Source organism: Strongylocentrotus purpuratus, unplaced genomic scaffold (assembly GCF_000002235.5).
Source record: "Strongylocentrotus purpuratus isolate Spur 01 unplaced genomic scaffold, Spur_5.0 spur5_scaffold_6, whole genome shotgun sequence".
Lineage (NCBI taxonomy): Eukaryota > Metazoa > Echinodermata > Echinoidea > Camarodonta > Strongylocentrotidae > Strongylocentrotus > Strongylocentrotus purpuratus.
Window position 1 is genome coordinate 41287066 of NW_022145612.1, and position 17225 is coordinate 41304290.

Sequence of the window (17225 nt, forward strand, 5' to 3'; positions counted from 1 at the left end):
TTTACTGTTCCTGATAAATACATTTATTTAATACACATATAACTTAAATCAGAAAGAACATAGTTTTTTATTAGAAAGAAGACACATTGATATATTAAAGAGGCAGCATGATCAGTAAGACATAAAAGCAGAACATGCAACATGTGTTTCAAAGAATAAACAAATTTCAAGTGTGATTTTCAGGTAGACACGTTTTGTAAAAGTCCTCCCCCAAAAAAGTTTATCTCAATTCTGATTTTGTCCACGGTAAACAATAATTGATTAGAATGACTTAAATGAAAACTAGGGCACACTATGTTGTAATAGAATATTATAGAGCACAAGGGCTCTGAATTTCTGCATACTAGGCACAACATCATCCTTGTACAGAGGAAAGTAACCTCTTGCAAATTCAGTATGAAAGCCATCAAACAATGTTTGCTTTTCATTTAGTATTATATCAAACAAAAACAGTGAAATGGCTGGGAAAGTGTTCTTTGAAATACACATAGGTATAGGCTATAGTAGCAAAAGGCAGAGTTTAGTGTTTCGTTAGAATCCCAAGCTTCACCTTATATTTTCATCTCATAATCCAAAATATTTATACATGAATGTAATATAAACGTTTTTGTTATGTACATCAGAAATTGTTAAGATAAAAACTTCATATCAAAGCAAAGACATGAATTTATTATAGAATTATTGATTGAAATGCAAAGACACTACTGACAAACCAACTGTTACAATCATACATATGATATATAATTTTTCTATAAGAAAGTCCGAAGTACCGACTATTTTTCTCTGAATTTCAATATCCCTGTCATATTAAGATAAAAATGTAATATATCTATAATTCATATTCATATATATTTTTGTTTATATGTTCCACTTTACAAGTACTGAAAGGAAAGAGTACTTCATATATCTAATAACATGTATCTATTCATAAGTATATACATAATACTTCTACTATACAAATGACATACAGTGAAACCCAAATATAAAGACTGATCTATACAAGTGGTTGCTAAAGGAGGTTCGACTGTATACAAATAATACACAGCAGTGAGGGCATTAGTAAGAATGACCCACACAAGGTTTTATAAGATTATGTTTTATTTGTTGTTTAAAATGATGTTTTATAACCTAATTTTACTAATGACCAGTCATTAGAATTTGATAATGACCGGTCATTATCCAAATTACGCCTTAGGCAAAATAAATGCCTGGTCACGTGTACGCTTTCAACCAATCATTTGATTAGGATCCACGTCATTATCTCATAATATATATAATAGCCAATAACTTTTAAGTAGAACTGACACCCATAAACAACATAAATTGACAATCATATCACTTGCCAATTTGATATTTATCAAGTCTTACGGTTCCACATGACTGGTTATCATTAACCCATCTCATAGTACAATGTACCACACTAAGAAGATTGTATCCATAAATACAAATTATATAAGGTTTGAAAGATTTGAATCAAAACATGGCAATGCAGAAATGTTAAACAAATAGCTTAAAAAAATATATGATATATTCTGTCATAGATCAAAACCATACCAAAACATACGGAGGGAGAAAAAAAGATTGAATGCTGTATAAAAATCCACTGTCCTTCTTCATTCTTCCACCTAACATTAGATGTATCATGGACCATGCCTGTATGAACATTCATTTCATTCTTCTGCGATGCTATCATTCAAGTAGAACAGAGATATCATAATCTTAATTTCAGTTACATGTTCCATTTGAGAAAGGGGGGAGGGTTATGTTCATAAGGATAAGCAAGACATATCATTATTGCTTTGAAATTATACACACAAAAAAATATGTTTTAATAAAGTGCAATTAGTGTAGGGTGCAAAGAGTTTCCTATTGTGCTCTATGGTCCATAAAGGATACAATTACCTGAGGAATATATTGCAAAGACACACCTTTTATATGGTTTGTTTGCCAATTGGAATTATAATTGAATCATGTAGCCAGTACATAATGCTTTCATAGAATACAAGGGTAAAGGGTTCTACATACTTGTATGGGATTAGGGATAATACTACAGGTCGTTTTCAGCCAACAAATACTAAATTGCGAATACAAATCATTCAAGATGTAACAATTCATGGTAAAACAAAAACGATTTAACACCTATCAAACATGAAAAACTAAAGTTATAAACCAAGTAGCAATATTAGTATAACCAATTAAACCAACTAACCGACAATTGGTCTATACATCCTAACATATAAACAACATCTTGTTGTAACAAGGGTTAATATTCTTTTGCATATTAACGATATAAGCAAGATTAAGGCTTTAACCCATCCCATCTTATAATACATGTCTGAAAATCACCCCAAAAAAGATATATATTCGTTGTGTGAATACATGTATTAAGTGAATGGACTTTGCAGTAGTCTTCACCTGAATGTTTAGACACTCACTTTTCCTCTCCCAAATATTCAAAGGCATAGGCTATCAGTCAAGCTCCTCCAATAAATAAGACCCTTTGAGTGATGTTAAGGCTATTGGACGACAATTGGTCCAGACTTGATCGAGAATTCATTATCATTATATATCAAAATCATATCAGTGACATTGACCAACAAGAGGTCTATTTCAGCAATATGTTTCAACTTATACCATACACTTGGCTTGCTAACATGAAATTCAAGCAACGTGATTCATAAATTTGTCCTTCAATGAATACTGAACATTGATAGTCCCTTCAATGCATCACTTACATAAGGAATACCTGTGTAAGAACGCTATGCACATACAGTTACCTCTACATAAGTTGAATCTGTTGGGACAGCAAAAAATAGTTTGACTTAAGCAAAATTTGACTAAGGAAGGGAAATAATACATGTTTTGCATAGTTTGGTTTAAAAAAATTCGTCTTTGGGAAAAATTTGACTTACCGGTATGAGATTTTGAGTTATGCAGAATTAACTAATACATTTATATCCATGTATCCAAGTCAATTAGGGAATGCGTATGAGTACTGGATTGACCTAATGCTCCGTGATAAATGCACTGCGGGTTTAGGTGGATTTCAGCAATTGAACGGGCAAGATGAATACCGATGAACCTTTGACCTGCGATCGATGTAGAGACTAGATTGGTGGAGCAGAAGGCACTTGACCCTGTGAAAGATGGGAAGGTTTGGGTAACTTATCAGGGGTGATTCCTCTGGCCTTCATGAAGCCTAGGACCTGATCAGGAACCTCAGCCAGGACATCCTTGGCTAGTCTGGCTTGACTCAGACCCACGTTCCCTCCGGTACTGCTGATGTAGTCACGGAAAGGCACAAACTGGACATAGTGGTGGGGATGTAAGGGAAGGGAAAGTCAAGGTGAAAGGTGACTTGGAAGGTCATATTAAGTGCAGAAAGAGATGTGCAAATGTTAACCTCTAAAGATAATACAAACCAATGATGTCAAAATACAATAATATTTCAGCACATAATCTTGCAATTGTATAAATGTTTAGTCACTTATTTAAATTTATAAAACAAGAAGGAAAACTGACTGCATTCCAACCTTACAAACAAAATGAACAGTACCTCTTTCCAGCAAAAGTACAGACAATTCTCAATATTTTCTTTTTAAGTTAAAAATTGAAATGGACAAGTTAGATTTTAGAAGGAGGATATTACATATCAAAAGAGGCATAGAAGAGCTCCTTTTTATGGTTAAATACACTACGCCTGAACTTGTAAATTGTCTCCTGACTGCTACAGCATTAGAATTATACAAAGTAATTTGGCAACTACTCCTTAGGTCAACTATACCCTCTAAGAACAATTACCCATCAAACAACTATCCTGATTACCCCTGTAACAGTCCACTGACAGCAGGGGTACTTGTTAGGGGCAACTGTTGGGGGGGTGGAGTAATTATCTTTAGTGGATAGTTGTTCGTGGAGGGGGGGGGGGGGAGGGGGATTGTTTCAGGGGGGTTGTTGATCCTAAAATCAATGAGGATAGCACACTCATTACCTGCACAATGTCCCTCTGAGCCGTCTGACCTCGGAATGATAAAGCTTGCTTGTCGGCATCTAACTCTTCCATTGCTGTTTTGAAGGAAAAAATAAAAACATCATAAAGATCTCTCCTAAATTTCCCCTGTAAAGAAATAATTGGCTAATTTTAAATCCATTGTGTTAGTTAAAATATGCATCACTTTTGTCAACTGCTGGTATACCTACAGGTGTGTGTCACTCTCTAGTCTATTAACCAGTTGAATTCTGAATTCTCTTGCTCTCATAGGCTTACATGAGCCATCAAGTTCTAGTGGTCAATGGGTTAAGACCTTTACGTTTTTTAATCAAGTTTACTTCAAGTGAACACAGCACATGATATCAAGCTCTCGCCGGTCATTACAGTATGCATTAGCCACATATGATATAAATAGCTGTGATAACAAAAGGATTCCATGACATTTGCTCCGGCGACAATTGCTCCGCTGTAAATTTCATACACTAATCGAATGGCTAACTTCAACCCTGGATTCAACACTATACCCTACCCTAAACCTAACCCTAAACCTAACATAAAACCCTATTGAAACCCTAACCCTTACCCTACATCTTAGACGAAATAAAGCCCGGAGCAATTGTCGCAGGAGCAAATGTCGTGTCACCAACAAAAGTGCAAATTGAGGAAGAAATAGAAAATTCTAAAAGTGATTCATGTGTTTTAATATAGGGTTCAACATTTGCATATTCTGTAATCTCTCTTTGCGTTCACAAAAAAACTTGCCATGACCAATTAAGTGTATCAGGGTGATGCACCTGCTTACCATCAAATTCTGCTGGCCCCACTCCTACAATGATGATGGACATGGGTAGTTTGCTTGCCTATGTAAAGAGAGAAAGAGATAGACAGAAAGATATTAAAAACAGTGCATAATATAGAAGGGGCAATTGGGAGACTTTTAGCAACAAAAAGATCAACTTGAGAGCATCACTATTCTCAATCACCTATGCTTTTCAAAAGTTTTATATCTCCTTTTTTATCTCCTATAATACATACAAAAGTAAATTCTGAGGCGGTCTCACTGAGGTATCTCAAACTTTCCTTCACTCCAAACTGAATATCTTCACAGGGATTGGAAATTTTGATTGAAAGAATGTGTTTTCTCCCTCCTTTTTACATGGACTCATTTGGGCACACAATAGAATTTACAAGCAAATGAAACGAAATTTGGAAGGGGGTGGGGAATGTTGGATATTTTGTTCCTTCACCTCCAAACACTATACATTTCTACCTCCTACTTCCCTTCTGATCACTAGAGGATATTGATCACATATGATGATGGTGGTGGTAGGTATTTCGGAGTGTCTAAAGATGGGACAGTTTAGATTTTAAGACTTACACTAATAACAGCCATCTTGGTCATCTCCATATCTGATATGACTCCATCAGTGATGATAAGAAGAATGAAATAATTGGAACCATCTGGATACTGCTGGGCAAACCTGTAAGATATAGACCACATTAAACATGTTAAGCACTTGCTATATCAGAGATATATTTATAAATTATTGTTTAAAAAGAATTCTTACATAAAAAGAAAACACCCCTTCTCCCTCTTCCATATTCATACCTTTCCATAACAAAAATGTTAAAGAATTCATGGATAAGGAGCAACAGCAAAGGAATGCTCTTGTCACCAAGGATTTCTGTAAACTATTCCTTTGATAGTTGAAGGGATTTAAACTGACACGACTGCTCCTGACAAGTATAAAAACTCTTTATCTGGGAGATGTTTCACAAAGATTGTAGGTTGAACTTATCTCTAAGTTGGACTTAACAATTATGGAAAGCTGTTAGCATCTATGAAAATATTTTGTAAAAGTTATTTTAAAAGGCATAAAATGTTGATTCAAATCATTCATATTTTCCATTATCAAGGAGATTTCATGTTCTAGATGTGGAATTCAAAATAATCTAAAATACTTCAATTTGCACTTTTGAATATATTTTATTTTAAGGCTACAAATGGCTCCCAATAAAGTTTAAGTCCAACTTGGAGTTAAGTTCGACTTAGGATCTTTGTGAAACACCCCCTTGGAGCAATACTGACCTTGATACATGGTTAATGACTGGAGCAAAGTTTGTAGGACCGTAGAGCTGAACCTGAGAGATGCAGGATTTGTACCCCTGTAGGATTCCAGGCAGGCCCATTACAAATGGGTTCTGGGAGTTGAAAGTCTGTCATAAATGTATTTAAAAAAAAACTATTTATAAAAAGATTCATTCACTAAATTCATTTTTTTTTAATTCTAAAGAAAAATTCAAGACAGGGCTGAATAAAGAAAGAGTGCCTGCAAAGCAAGAATGTACAAATAATTGCTAGGTCAAATTAATGAATTGATCCTCCTCAGCCAATCATTTCCCACAGTAACTTTGATCGATTGTAGCTTTTAGAATGCATAGCCCAGCTGTGTAAATATGGCAGCTTTTTTTTATCATCCTAGCATGTTGGGTTAAAGAACTAATTAAGGTTCATAATCTGCAATGTATCTTACTTGATTTCTTGTTTCTTGGGGTTGATTGATTAAATCTAACTTCACATATAGTCCCATCCCACAACAACAAAAGATGATCTAGATTGAACTCCTAAAACAAATATATAAAATTCCCTAGGGATAGTCTAGATGCTGCTTATAAGTATCGACTTGCATGGTGATGAAGATATACAGTAGGCTTGCGGGTGCACCATGTGAGAGGGGGAGGATTGGAAAGTCCTGTAAAGGACTGTTGGTAATCTTTCTTTCTTGAGTGTGTGTAGTCCTGAGAAGGACCGTTGATAATTTTTCTTGAGCTTGTAGTTCTAAAGAGAACTATAGGGCCGGTAGGAGAGGATAGGTGGTAGGAGGGGCTTCACGTGACTATCCGTCGACAGGAGTGATAGTCTACGATGAGAACTTACCACAGGAAATTCATGTGAGACCTGCCCATTCGGAGGTATCTTAGCCCCAAAGCCTAGGACCGGGAAGAGTTTATCAGAGTCATAATCTTGAATGATTTCTCCGACCGACATGATAGCTTGTTCGTAGTGGTTAGGACTGTAGGGGTTGATGTAATGCAGGGAGTTCCCGTGGCTTGGGTTACCTGTGAAATGACAGAAGAGAAAATCTAGTGATTTATACCTACTAAGGAGCCATTTTATTTAGAATACGATATGGACTGCATTTCACTATTTTTTCAAAGTTTATTGATAAACATAATGGGTAAATGGTAATGGATAACAGTGTTTGAAATGGGTAATAGTAATGGTATTGGTAAACGGTGTGTTGTAATTGGTAATGGCAATTGGTAAATGGGTGATGCTATTTGCAATGGGTAATAGTGATAGGTTATGGTAATCGTAATGGTAAAAGGTAATAGTAAAGGGTAATGGTAATGGTATAGTAAAAGTAATGGTAATGGTTATAGCAATGGTCTTGCTAATATTAACAGAAATAGTAACAGTTATATTATTAATCATATTAACAGTAAAAGCAATGCTAATAGTAAAATAGTTATCTCATCAGTAATGGTAATACGAATGTGAAAAAATTCATGTTTTGGATTTGGAACATTATAAAGTTAAATATGTCATTTTGACACATGCACCTCTTACAAATGCTCTGTCAATTTCTTGCAATAACAAGATTCCGAACTTTAAACCCAAGACCTAACCCTAACAATGAACCTAACCAAAACCCAACTTGATGCTAACGTTTACTCTATATCTTCAATAAAAATAAAGCACACATTGCATTTCACTGGAATATGTGTCAAATCACACACACACAAAAATCCTATCTTGAGTGGATATGTCACCGGACTGTGGATCACATGGTTTGCAGTTTGAGCCCCACCGCAGTACTAATGTCTAGATATTAATCTACATTTGCCACTCTCCACCCAGGCGAAGTTAATGGGTACCCCATAGGAAGAAATTTCTTTAATGCTTTAGCGCCTTCTTATGGCAGCTCAGCTACAGCCGGAGTAATAATATGATACTTTGTATTAAGCGTAGTATAGTATATTCATATAGTGGCTGCGCTATATAAATGGACCTATTATTATTATTATTATCACTCTCTACCTACCGTTTGATGCAGTGAAGTCTATCGCCACAGTGAAATTCACTTGCATCCCTCCTGTAATGAAGTCGAGGAAACTTGCTCTCTTCTGAATGGCACAACTTAACAGTTCAATCGTGCCAGAGTTCTTGTAGCTTTTCTTTTTCTTGGCTTTCTTGGGATTGATGACCTGCACAAAGAATTAGAACACAAAAACAACAAGTGAGTAAAGGAAGAAGGGGAACAAGGTATCCTGTTTTTCTATAAATATACAAATGTGTCATCATGACTTTCTTGAATTTTGTCATGTTGTGGAAATTACAAAGGAGTATTGTACTGTTAAGCAATTCTCAATGACGTACAGCAGGTAGTAAGAGGCGCAGCATAATATTTGCTGAACACAATACATTTACCAAAGTTTTGACGGAATAAAATCCATTGTATATTGTGATACATGGTAATTTTTAAACTTATATATTTGGTTCATAACCTGAGTTTTCATAAACCTTTCATACAGTACACTTCTTGAATTTCCTGATAAACTTACATCAAATGTTCCTCTTCCACTAGATAACTCCCTCATGTTTGTTTTGAACTCTCCTATAAGGTCGTGACTGTTAAAATTAAAAAATAAAAATAAAAATTCATATTGCATGTATAAATGCCAAATAGATTAAGACAAAGCAAAATATTTCATAATTAGATTCAACTAGCCAAGTCTTCATAGTATCCGATGAGTATTATCATGAATATCATTAGTTTTGATGAAAATGATTGTTATTTTCTGTGAGTCAAATTGTAAAGTTGAACAGCCTACTTTCAAACATCGGTACAGGGATACAGATTGGAACTGATGTGATATATCACTTCATGAATATAGAATAATTTAAAAATGAATGTCTTCAACAATACCACATCATCCTTTCTCATTTCTCATTCACTATCATACGTTTCATGTATTTAGCATGAGTTCATAAACTAATCAAAATATGAATTCATGTTATATTGATGACTACCGGTAATTTTGTTTCATTTATTAAATTGCCTATATCAGCCTTAGGGGTATGTTCAAGCGATTTTTTGAAGCTAGAATCACAATCATGAATCACGAATCAAAACGCCGTTACAAAACACGGTTACTGCGGGAGAGCATTCAAGCGATTTGTCATCAACTCTGATTCTAGCTCATTTCGAGCCCAGCCACTGCCCAACTTCGGCACGCGCTTTCTGGCATTGTTTATGGCCGACTGTGGCTGCTGTTTTGAGCATAGATTGCAATAATATACAATTAACTGCGTTCGCTTCGTTACGCTACGGAAATCGAAGACAAAACTAAATATTTGTTCACTCGTTATTTGTTTTATAATCATATTCCACCAGACTGACTCCTCTTTTTATTGTTCTCTGTCTGGAAATTCTTACTTTACTGTATCTTTTTTCTTTACAAAGAGTACAATTATGGTATTTGAAGATCGCCGTAATCTTAAAGGGACTTTGTAACATTGTTCAGATGAGAGATAGTGGTGCTAAGGTAGTGAATTCAATGCTAGATGTACAATTAAAGATAATCTGAAAATTTGAGTGAAAACGGATCATTATTCATGGTACAAATTGGGAAAAACTGATCTGATCGATTCCTTAATTCTCCCAACTATATTATTCTACTTCTTTTCTGCTACTTGTCAAAGCCTGTTCAGCATCAAGACAAGGACAATTTAATTACATTTTTGGTGAATGTAAATCGTCACAAAGGAATAAAATGGCTCTACATTCCATTCCAGACAGTTAAGTGTTCACAGATTTTTATAGCCTGTTTTATGCATTTTTCTCATGGAAAAACGGTTGGGAAAATTCAAAAATGGTTGGGAGAATTTACTGTTAATCACTGTTAGAGGGTGCCTCACATAGACGCCTTCAAAGAAAACCATAGATATCTTTGTGGTTTGAGAATTTGTTCAGGAATTTTTGCACGTCAGAGGGTTAGTATAGTAGAAGGAATATAGTAAGTAACATTTTATACAAAAATTAAGCAATTTTTTTCATCAACCTTCAACAATGTCACCGAGTCACTTTAATTAAGAGAAAGTGATAGAATTATATAAACAAAGAAAAACATAATGAAAGACAGAAAGAAAAGGTGATAGAAGAAAGAAACAAAGAATGACATAATGAAGGCCAGAAAGAGAAAGTGATAGAATGATTAAAACAAAGAATAACATAAGAGAAGGTGATACAAGGAAGAAACAAAGAATAATCTAAGGAAGGCCAGAAAGAGAAAGTGATAGAATGATTAAAACAAAGAATAACATAAGAGAAGGTGATAGAATGATTAAAACAAAGAATAACATAAGGTGATAGAAGGAAGAAACAAAGAATAACATAAGGAAAGACAGAAAGAGAAGGTGTAGACGAAAGAAACAAAGAATAACATAAGGAAGGACAGAAAGAGAAAGTGATAGAATGATTGAAACAAAGAATAACATAAGAGAAGGTGATACAAGGAAGAAACAAAGAATAACATAAGGAAAGACAGAAAGAGAAAGTGATAGAATGATTAAAACAAAGAATAACATAAGAGAAGGTGATACAAGGAAGAAACAAAGAATAACATAAGGAAAGACAGAAAGAGAAAGTGATAGAATGATTAAAACAAGAATAACATAAGATAAAGTGATAGAATGATTGAAACAAAGAATAACATAAGAGAAGGTGATACAAGGAAGAAACAAAGAATAACATAAGGAAAGGCAGAAAGAGAAAGTGATAGAATGATTAAAACAAGAATAACATAAGAGAAGGTGATACAAGGAAGAAACAAAGAATAACATAAGGAAAGACAGAAAGAGAAAGTGATAGAATGGTTAAAACAAGAATAACATAAGATAAAGTGATAGAATGATTGAAACAAAGAATAACATAAGAGAAGGTGATAGAAGGAAGAAACAAAGAATCAACATAAGGAAGGACAGAAAGAGAAAGTGATAGAATGATTAAAACAAAGATTAACATAAGATAAAGTGATAGAATGATTGAAACAAAGAATAACATAAGAGAAGGTGATAGAAGGAAGAAACAAAGAATCAACATAAGGAAGGACAGAAAGAGAAAGTGATAGAATGATTAAAACAAAGATTAACATAAGATAAAGTGATAGAATGATTAAAACAAAGAAAAACATTAGGTGATAGACGAAAGAAACAAAGAATCAACATAAGGAAGGACAGAAAGAGAAAGTGATGGAATGATTAAAACAAAGATTAACATAAGAGAAAGTGATAGAATGATTGAAACAAAGAATAACATAAGAGAAGGTGATACAAGGAAGAAACAAAGAATAACATAAGGAAAGACAGAAAGAGAAAGTGATAGAATGGTTAAAACAAGAATAACATAAGATAAAGTGATAGAATGATTGAAACAAAGAATAACATAAGAGAAGGTGATAGAAGGAAGAAACAAAGAATCAACATAAGGAAGGACAGAAAGAGAAAGTGATAGAATGATTAAAACAAAGATTAACATAAGATAAAGTGATAGAATGATTAAAACAAAGAAAAACATAAGGTGATAGACGAAAGAAACAAAGAATCAACATAAGGAAGGACAGAAAGAGAAAGTGATGGAATGATTAAAACAAAGATTAACATAAGAGAAAGTGATAGAATGATTGAAACAAAGAATAACATAAGAGAAGGTGATACAAGGAAGAAACAAAGAATAACATAAGGAAAGACAGAAAGAGAAAGTGATAGAATGATTTAAACAAGAATAACATAAGAGAAGGTGATACAAGGAAGAAACAAAGAATAACATAAGGAAATACAGAAAGAGAAAGTGATATAATGATTAAAACAAAGAATAACATAAGAGAAGGTGAAAGAAGGAAGAAACAAAGAATGTCAGGAATGACAGAAAGAAAAATTGATAAGAAATAGATAACGTAAAAATAGAAGAGAAGATGAAAGATGAAAAAGCAAGGAATAACATAAGGAATGGTAGGAAATAATGATAGAATGATGAAAACAAAGAATTACATAAGAAAAGGTGATAGAAGGAAAAAACAAAAACGTCTTTAAAAACCGTGATTCTAGGGTGAAAAAGTGTTGATAGAATGCACCCTTATATTCAACAGTTTGCACTAGGCAAATATATATGCTTGAAATTTACAGAGCGTGTTACTTCAAATAATTTAAACAAATATTGGTGCAGACGTGCAGTATAAATTACATACCTTCCATCACTATCCCAGTCATAGCATTCAACCTTAATGGTTCTATCAAGGTCACCATTACAAAGAACTCTAACCATGAGTGAGACAGGTTTCCATATTGGGTCTAGAGTGTTCTTGATCACTTCTGTCTTGTGGCAGATTGTAAAACTACAACATAAAAGAAAAATGTAAAATAATTAGACTGGAATAATCTACAGAGCCCTTTGTAGAATTGAAACACACAAGTTCATAATAATAATAATAATAATAATGATATTAATAATAGTTATATAATATTGATAACAATAATGATAATAATAATAATCATAATAGCAATAATCAATGAATAATATATATATATATATCATTTCGTTCTACCTGGTACCAATTTACTACACCTGGGTGGAGAGTGGCAAACACAGATTAATATATCTTGCATAAGTCTTCTCTTAGATGAATTTTAAGAAAATGAGGAAAATTTGCTTCTGTTTTTCTACTGTTGATCAAAATACTCATTTGCCAACTAGTATCATCATGAATAAATGGAATAAGTCCAGTCATACTACAGCGGAAAGGTGTGCAGTCAATGTGCCTTGCAACTTCTACATTTGATTTGTTACGTTGTTTGAGCTACAGGGTCAACTTGCCTCATGTCCTCATTGCATTTGTAGAATACCAAGTAAGGATCTGATTTGCCAAAGAAATCCTTCTTGTCCAGTTTCCTTCCTCTGAAGCGAAGCTGCGTTTCATCCTGATAGAAACAAAAATAAGAACAAGCCACTCAGTGGATTAATGTCAAACATGTCTATATTGCCGCAAATTTGCATATCTTGGTGAATGATGGTGAGACAAAATGACAAGATAAACAAAGCATGATAACCCATCAATTCTTTTTATATTCCCATTTAGTTCTTCAAATAAAGGTATTATTCTACATTTTATAAGAAAAAAAGAATGATTTAAAGCATCATGGTTACACAGATAGCCAGGGCAGTGTCTCACAATACTGTCACAAGTACAAATCCATTGACATCTCACTAAAACATATGTATCAAATTTAACAGGCTTATCAAAAAAATGTCTGTGAACTTGCACTAATGGCAGTTTTGTGAAACAGTGTCTAGGGAAAGAAAGAACATGTGAAATATTTAATTTTCACAAGAAATTACAGGAAAATACAGAATGTACATACATGTATTCACCTCATTTAAGAGGCAAAACCAGAATTAGCGATCATACCGTTACCATAATTAAATCACTTACTTTGCAGTCACTGACTTCTTCTGCCGATATGATGATACTTCCACATGGTTGATTGTTTGGATATCTGGCGAAAGATATCAATGAATTAAAAAGTTTATTATATTAAATACATGAAATCTGAACCCATTGCCTACTGGAACCGAGTGGGCCCTTTATTAAGCCTATGGAATAAGAGAATTCAGTAGTCTATGGGTTACCCAAAGTTTGCACGGTATCCAACCCTCAAATGATGAGTGACAGTTTCATTGACTAAGTTTTAAGTTTTCAAACACCAGTTTTATAATTTACATCTATCTGTATATGGTTAAACCTGAGAATACGTACTGGTAGCATAAAACCAATTAAAATGAATGTTTTATGACATAAATTTCCCCTGAGGTTAAAATAGTTTAAGACCAAAATGTCATTATCATCATTATTGTTATCATTACTAACATCATAATTTATGCACAATCTAATCTCTTTCATTTGTACTGGAAACTATGCATTTTATATTCAACTTCACATTGAATCCTTTGTGTGTTCATTTTGTGTGCATTTAACTGATTTATGTATATACTTCCTTGCAACATGAGATTGTAGACCTACATAAAAACCTTGTCTAATTAAAGAAGGCATCGATAGTAATATTTTGTACGGAGATCATAAGTTTAACCTTCAAACATACACCATTTTATTTTTTTAAACTATACTCACATCAGCTTCCTCTCAACCTTGTTGTTTGCTGAGCCAAGGATTTCACCCAAAGTCATTTCAAGCTTTCCCAGGAAATCCTGATGATCCAATAGATACAAAATCAGAGTAAGTTTAACAAGAAGTCCTGCTGTAAATCAATGTGGATTTTTTAAAAACACCATTTCTCACAGACTCCCACAACAAAAAATACACATAAAAAACAACAATAAATGATGTCTGTGATAATATAATTAATTCAAATGATACCCAATAGCTCATCATTACCATACAATAATATAATATTCATGTTAAAAAGATAATAAAAATATATATTCCTTACATGAGCATCAAGTTTCGACTTTGGAGAATCTACGTCATATCTGGAAGAAAAGCAAATTGAGATAAGCAAAAAACATTTTCAGAATAAATACTTCATCTTCTTTGCCGATAATAACAAAGGTACCATTAAATCTTGGCTAAGTGAAATTTACTGGCTATTTTAAGATAATTTTTAAATCTTAGTGCAAATACATACCGGTACAGTTATTGCTTTTGATTATTCTGATTAAATACAGTCAAACCTGCTTCAGTGACCACCTGTCTACAAAGACCACATTTTTGTGTTTCCCTTGGGCAGTCGATATAGACAGGTTTGACTGTATCTTTTAGAGCCACAAGAGCATTACGCCTGTGACAATGTAACTAATTTATTGCCTTTACATAAGGGCTCCGAAGAGATGAGATGTTACTGATAAACATAAATGGAGAAAAAAAACCTACACTTCAAATTTGAGTCTTTGACATTCTTCAAAGTGATAGGTCATGTGAAATTTGTGAACGAAGTCAGGATTGAGAGTATTCTGGATCGGTTCTGTTCTTTCATACTGTTGGATGAACAAAGAAAATAGAAAAGATCAAATCATGAAGAATTCAAAAAAAAAAATTCAGAATGAATCTACAAATAAAATCTAAAATGTCCTGTCTTTTTCAGCATACAAGATCATATTGTCATGGAGTATTAATACCTCAAGAAAAATTTATAAAAAGGTACATGTAAAATAAAATCATCCAATACCGTATATTTTATATACCGGTATTGTTTGTAACCATACACCCTATTCTTGCTGGCTCATTTTGTTTCTTCTTCTTCGGGAGTACTCCTCAACGTTCCGTAAGGAACCAAGCGAGGAGGATTACCTGCATCTATGATTACCTGCATAGATGTTTACCTGCATCTATGAATTATTATAATCAAATCTACCTTTGCATGGTTCTTTTTCCTCATTTCATAATAAAAAGACATAAATAAATACAAATAAATATGAGCTTATCTATTCTAAGTCCATTATTCTTAAGAAAAACAAAATAATAACATATTTTAATTACCTCATAATACTGTTTGGACCCCAGCTGAGTGGTATAGAGTACACACACTGTGAAGGACACAAAAACAAATAATAAACAATTCATTTACACAGATAACATTGATGTAACATTTAAACAATAACATAGACTACAACGTAAGAACATATAATTCCCAAAGTATATATAAATGATTGCATTGTAAGTTTGATTCAAATGTGGCTGAAAACTTTTCCCTTACCATACTCATTACTTCATTTCATTTTTACTAGGCAATTTCACTTGACCATATATCATAAATAAAAGAGATTCATATCTTTATCAATAACTGTTGTTATCATAGCAACGCTTGTGTGTATAATAATTGAAATATATGTGAAATTGTAGATACTCACTTGGATCAGACTTTGACAAAACATCTTTGTCCAGAAGATTTCTGCATCATTTCATGGAAAAAACAAATGAAACAACTGGACAAGTTAGACAAATTCACCAGTGCAGTGTTTTTAAACTTGTGTCAGAAATCATTAGTTTACTTTATTTGAGGAGCACTTAATTTCAAAATTCCAGTTTGCCTCACCTCATACTTGTATTAATTATAACAACTCTAAGTCTAATGAAAGTGATTTGTGGAATCGGATATCCGCATTGCATTGCCTCAATCAACTACTGACGCGTATTTACATGCATGGGGCACCCACAATGATTTGTCTCTAGTTCTTGGTTCAAGATCATGCCCAAGATGGAAAATTAATTATCACGAATTCCTACCTGCACGAAACTGAAATTTCAATTTGTGATGCTGCAATGCCAGCAGTGCCCGGCTGGAATGTTGCTGCCATAACCGTCTGTAATGTCCCAAAGCGAAGTCAACGAATAATTGCAGTATGTTCCTCACTCGTTCGTTGCTCGTTGTTTGTATGTCGGAGCGTCGCGTCGCGCGATACGTAATATATATTATTACCCGTATCAGACATCTGAGCTGGTCATTTACAAAACCGTATTGCCCTAGTTTTCACTAGCAGTGGGAACGGAGGGGTATATTCTTTGTATTTTCCTTGGTCTCCCTGCGCGTATTGACTTTGCGTGTAGAGACGAGTGAAAATATACCTTGGTATTTTCCACGGTCTCGCATATCGCATCTATTATGCGTACGAGAACCTTGCGCGCAATCTATTGTGACGTAATAATCACACCAAATGCACACTATTTGCAGTGTATCGAAATCAAATTCAAGCACTGGATGCACAGTGCTGGTTTGAAAAAGTTTGTTCAGTTCTTGAGATTGTCATGGTGGATTTCTGTATTTGCTCTAGATGTCTGATTTGGATAACAATAAAAATATTGACTGCCTTTACTTTCGGGGGATATCAGAAATATTGACCGCGCTAAGACCATATTGCCCTCGTCTTTCGACTCGGGGCAATATGATCTGAGCTTGGTCAATATTTCTGATATACCCCTCAAGGCCAGTCAATATTATATAAATATGCGTGCAAAAGGAAAATCTCGGAAACCGCAACCTGCATTCAACCACGCCTACTTTTTTGGTTTTCGCTATTGCACAATATTTTGGGAGATGACGACCTACGGGCCTACGGATGCCGGATGCGACATGAACTTTTCCATCCATAAATAACACCCT

The 17225-nt window shown here is 33.9% G+C and overlaps 1 protein-coding gene across 1 annotated transcript; it reads right to left on the minus strand.

The window, feature by feature from the left end:
- Positions 1-16514, minus strand: LOC100893484 (copine-8). Its single transcript, XM_030973070.1, has 17 exons — positions 16352-16514; positions 15976-16016; positions 15605-15651; positions 14999-15102; positions 14559-14598; positions 14240-14316; positions 13544-13607; positions 12928-13031; positions 12302-12448; positions 8618-8684; positions 8098-8260; positions 6930-7111; positions 6081-6208; positions 5370-5472; positions 4794-4851; positions 3992-4065; positions 1-3305 (listed from the first exon to the last, which is right to left on the minus strand). Exons 1-17 carry the CDS (start codon positions 16420-16422, stop codon positions 3108-3110), a joined length of 1668 nt encoding a protein of 555 aa, XP_030828930.1. The 5' UTR covers positions 16423-16514; the 3' UTR covers positions 1-3107.
- Between the last annotated feature and the right edge of the window lie 711 nt (positions 16515-17225).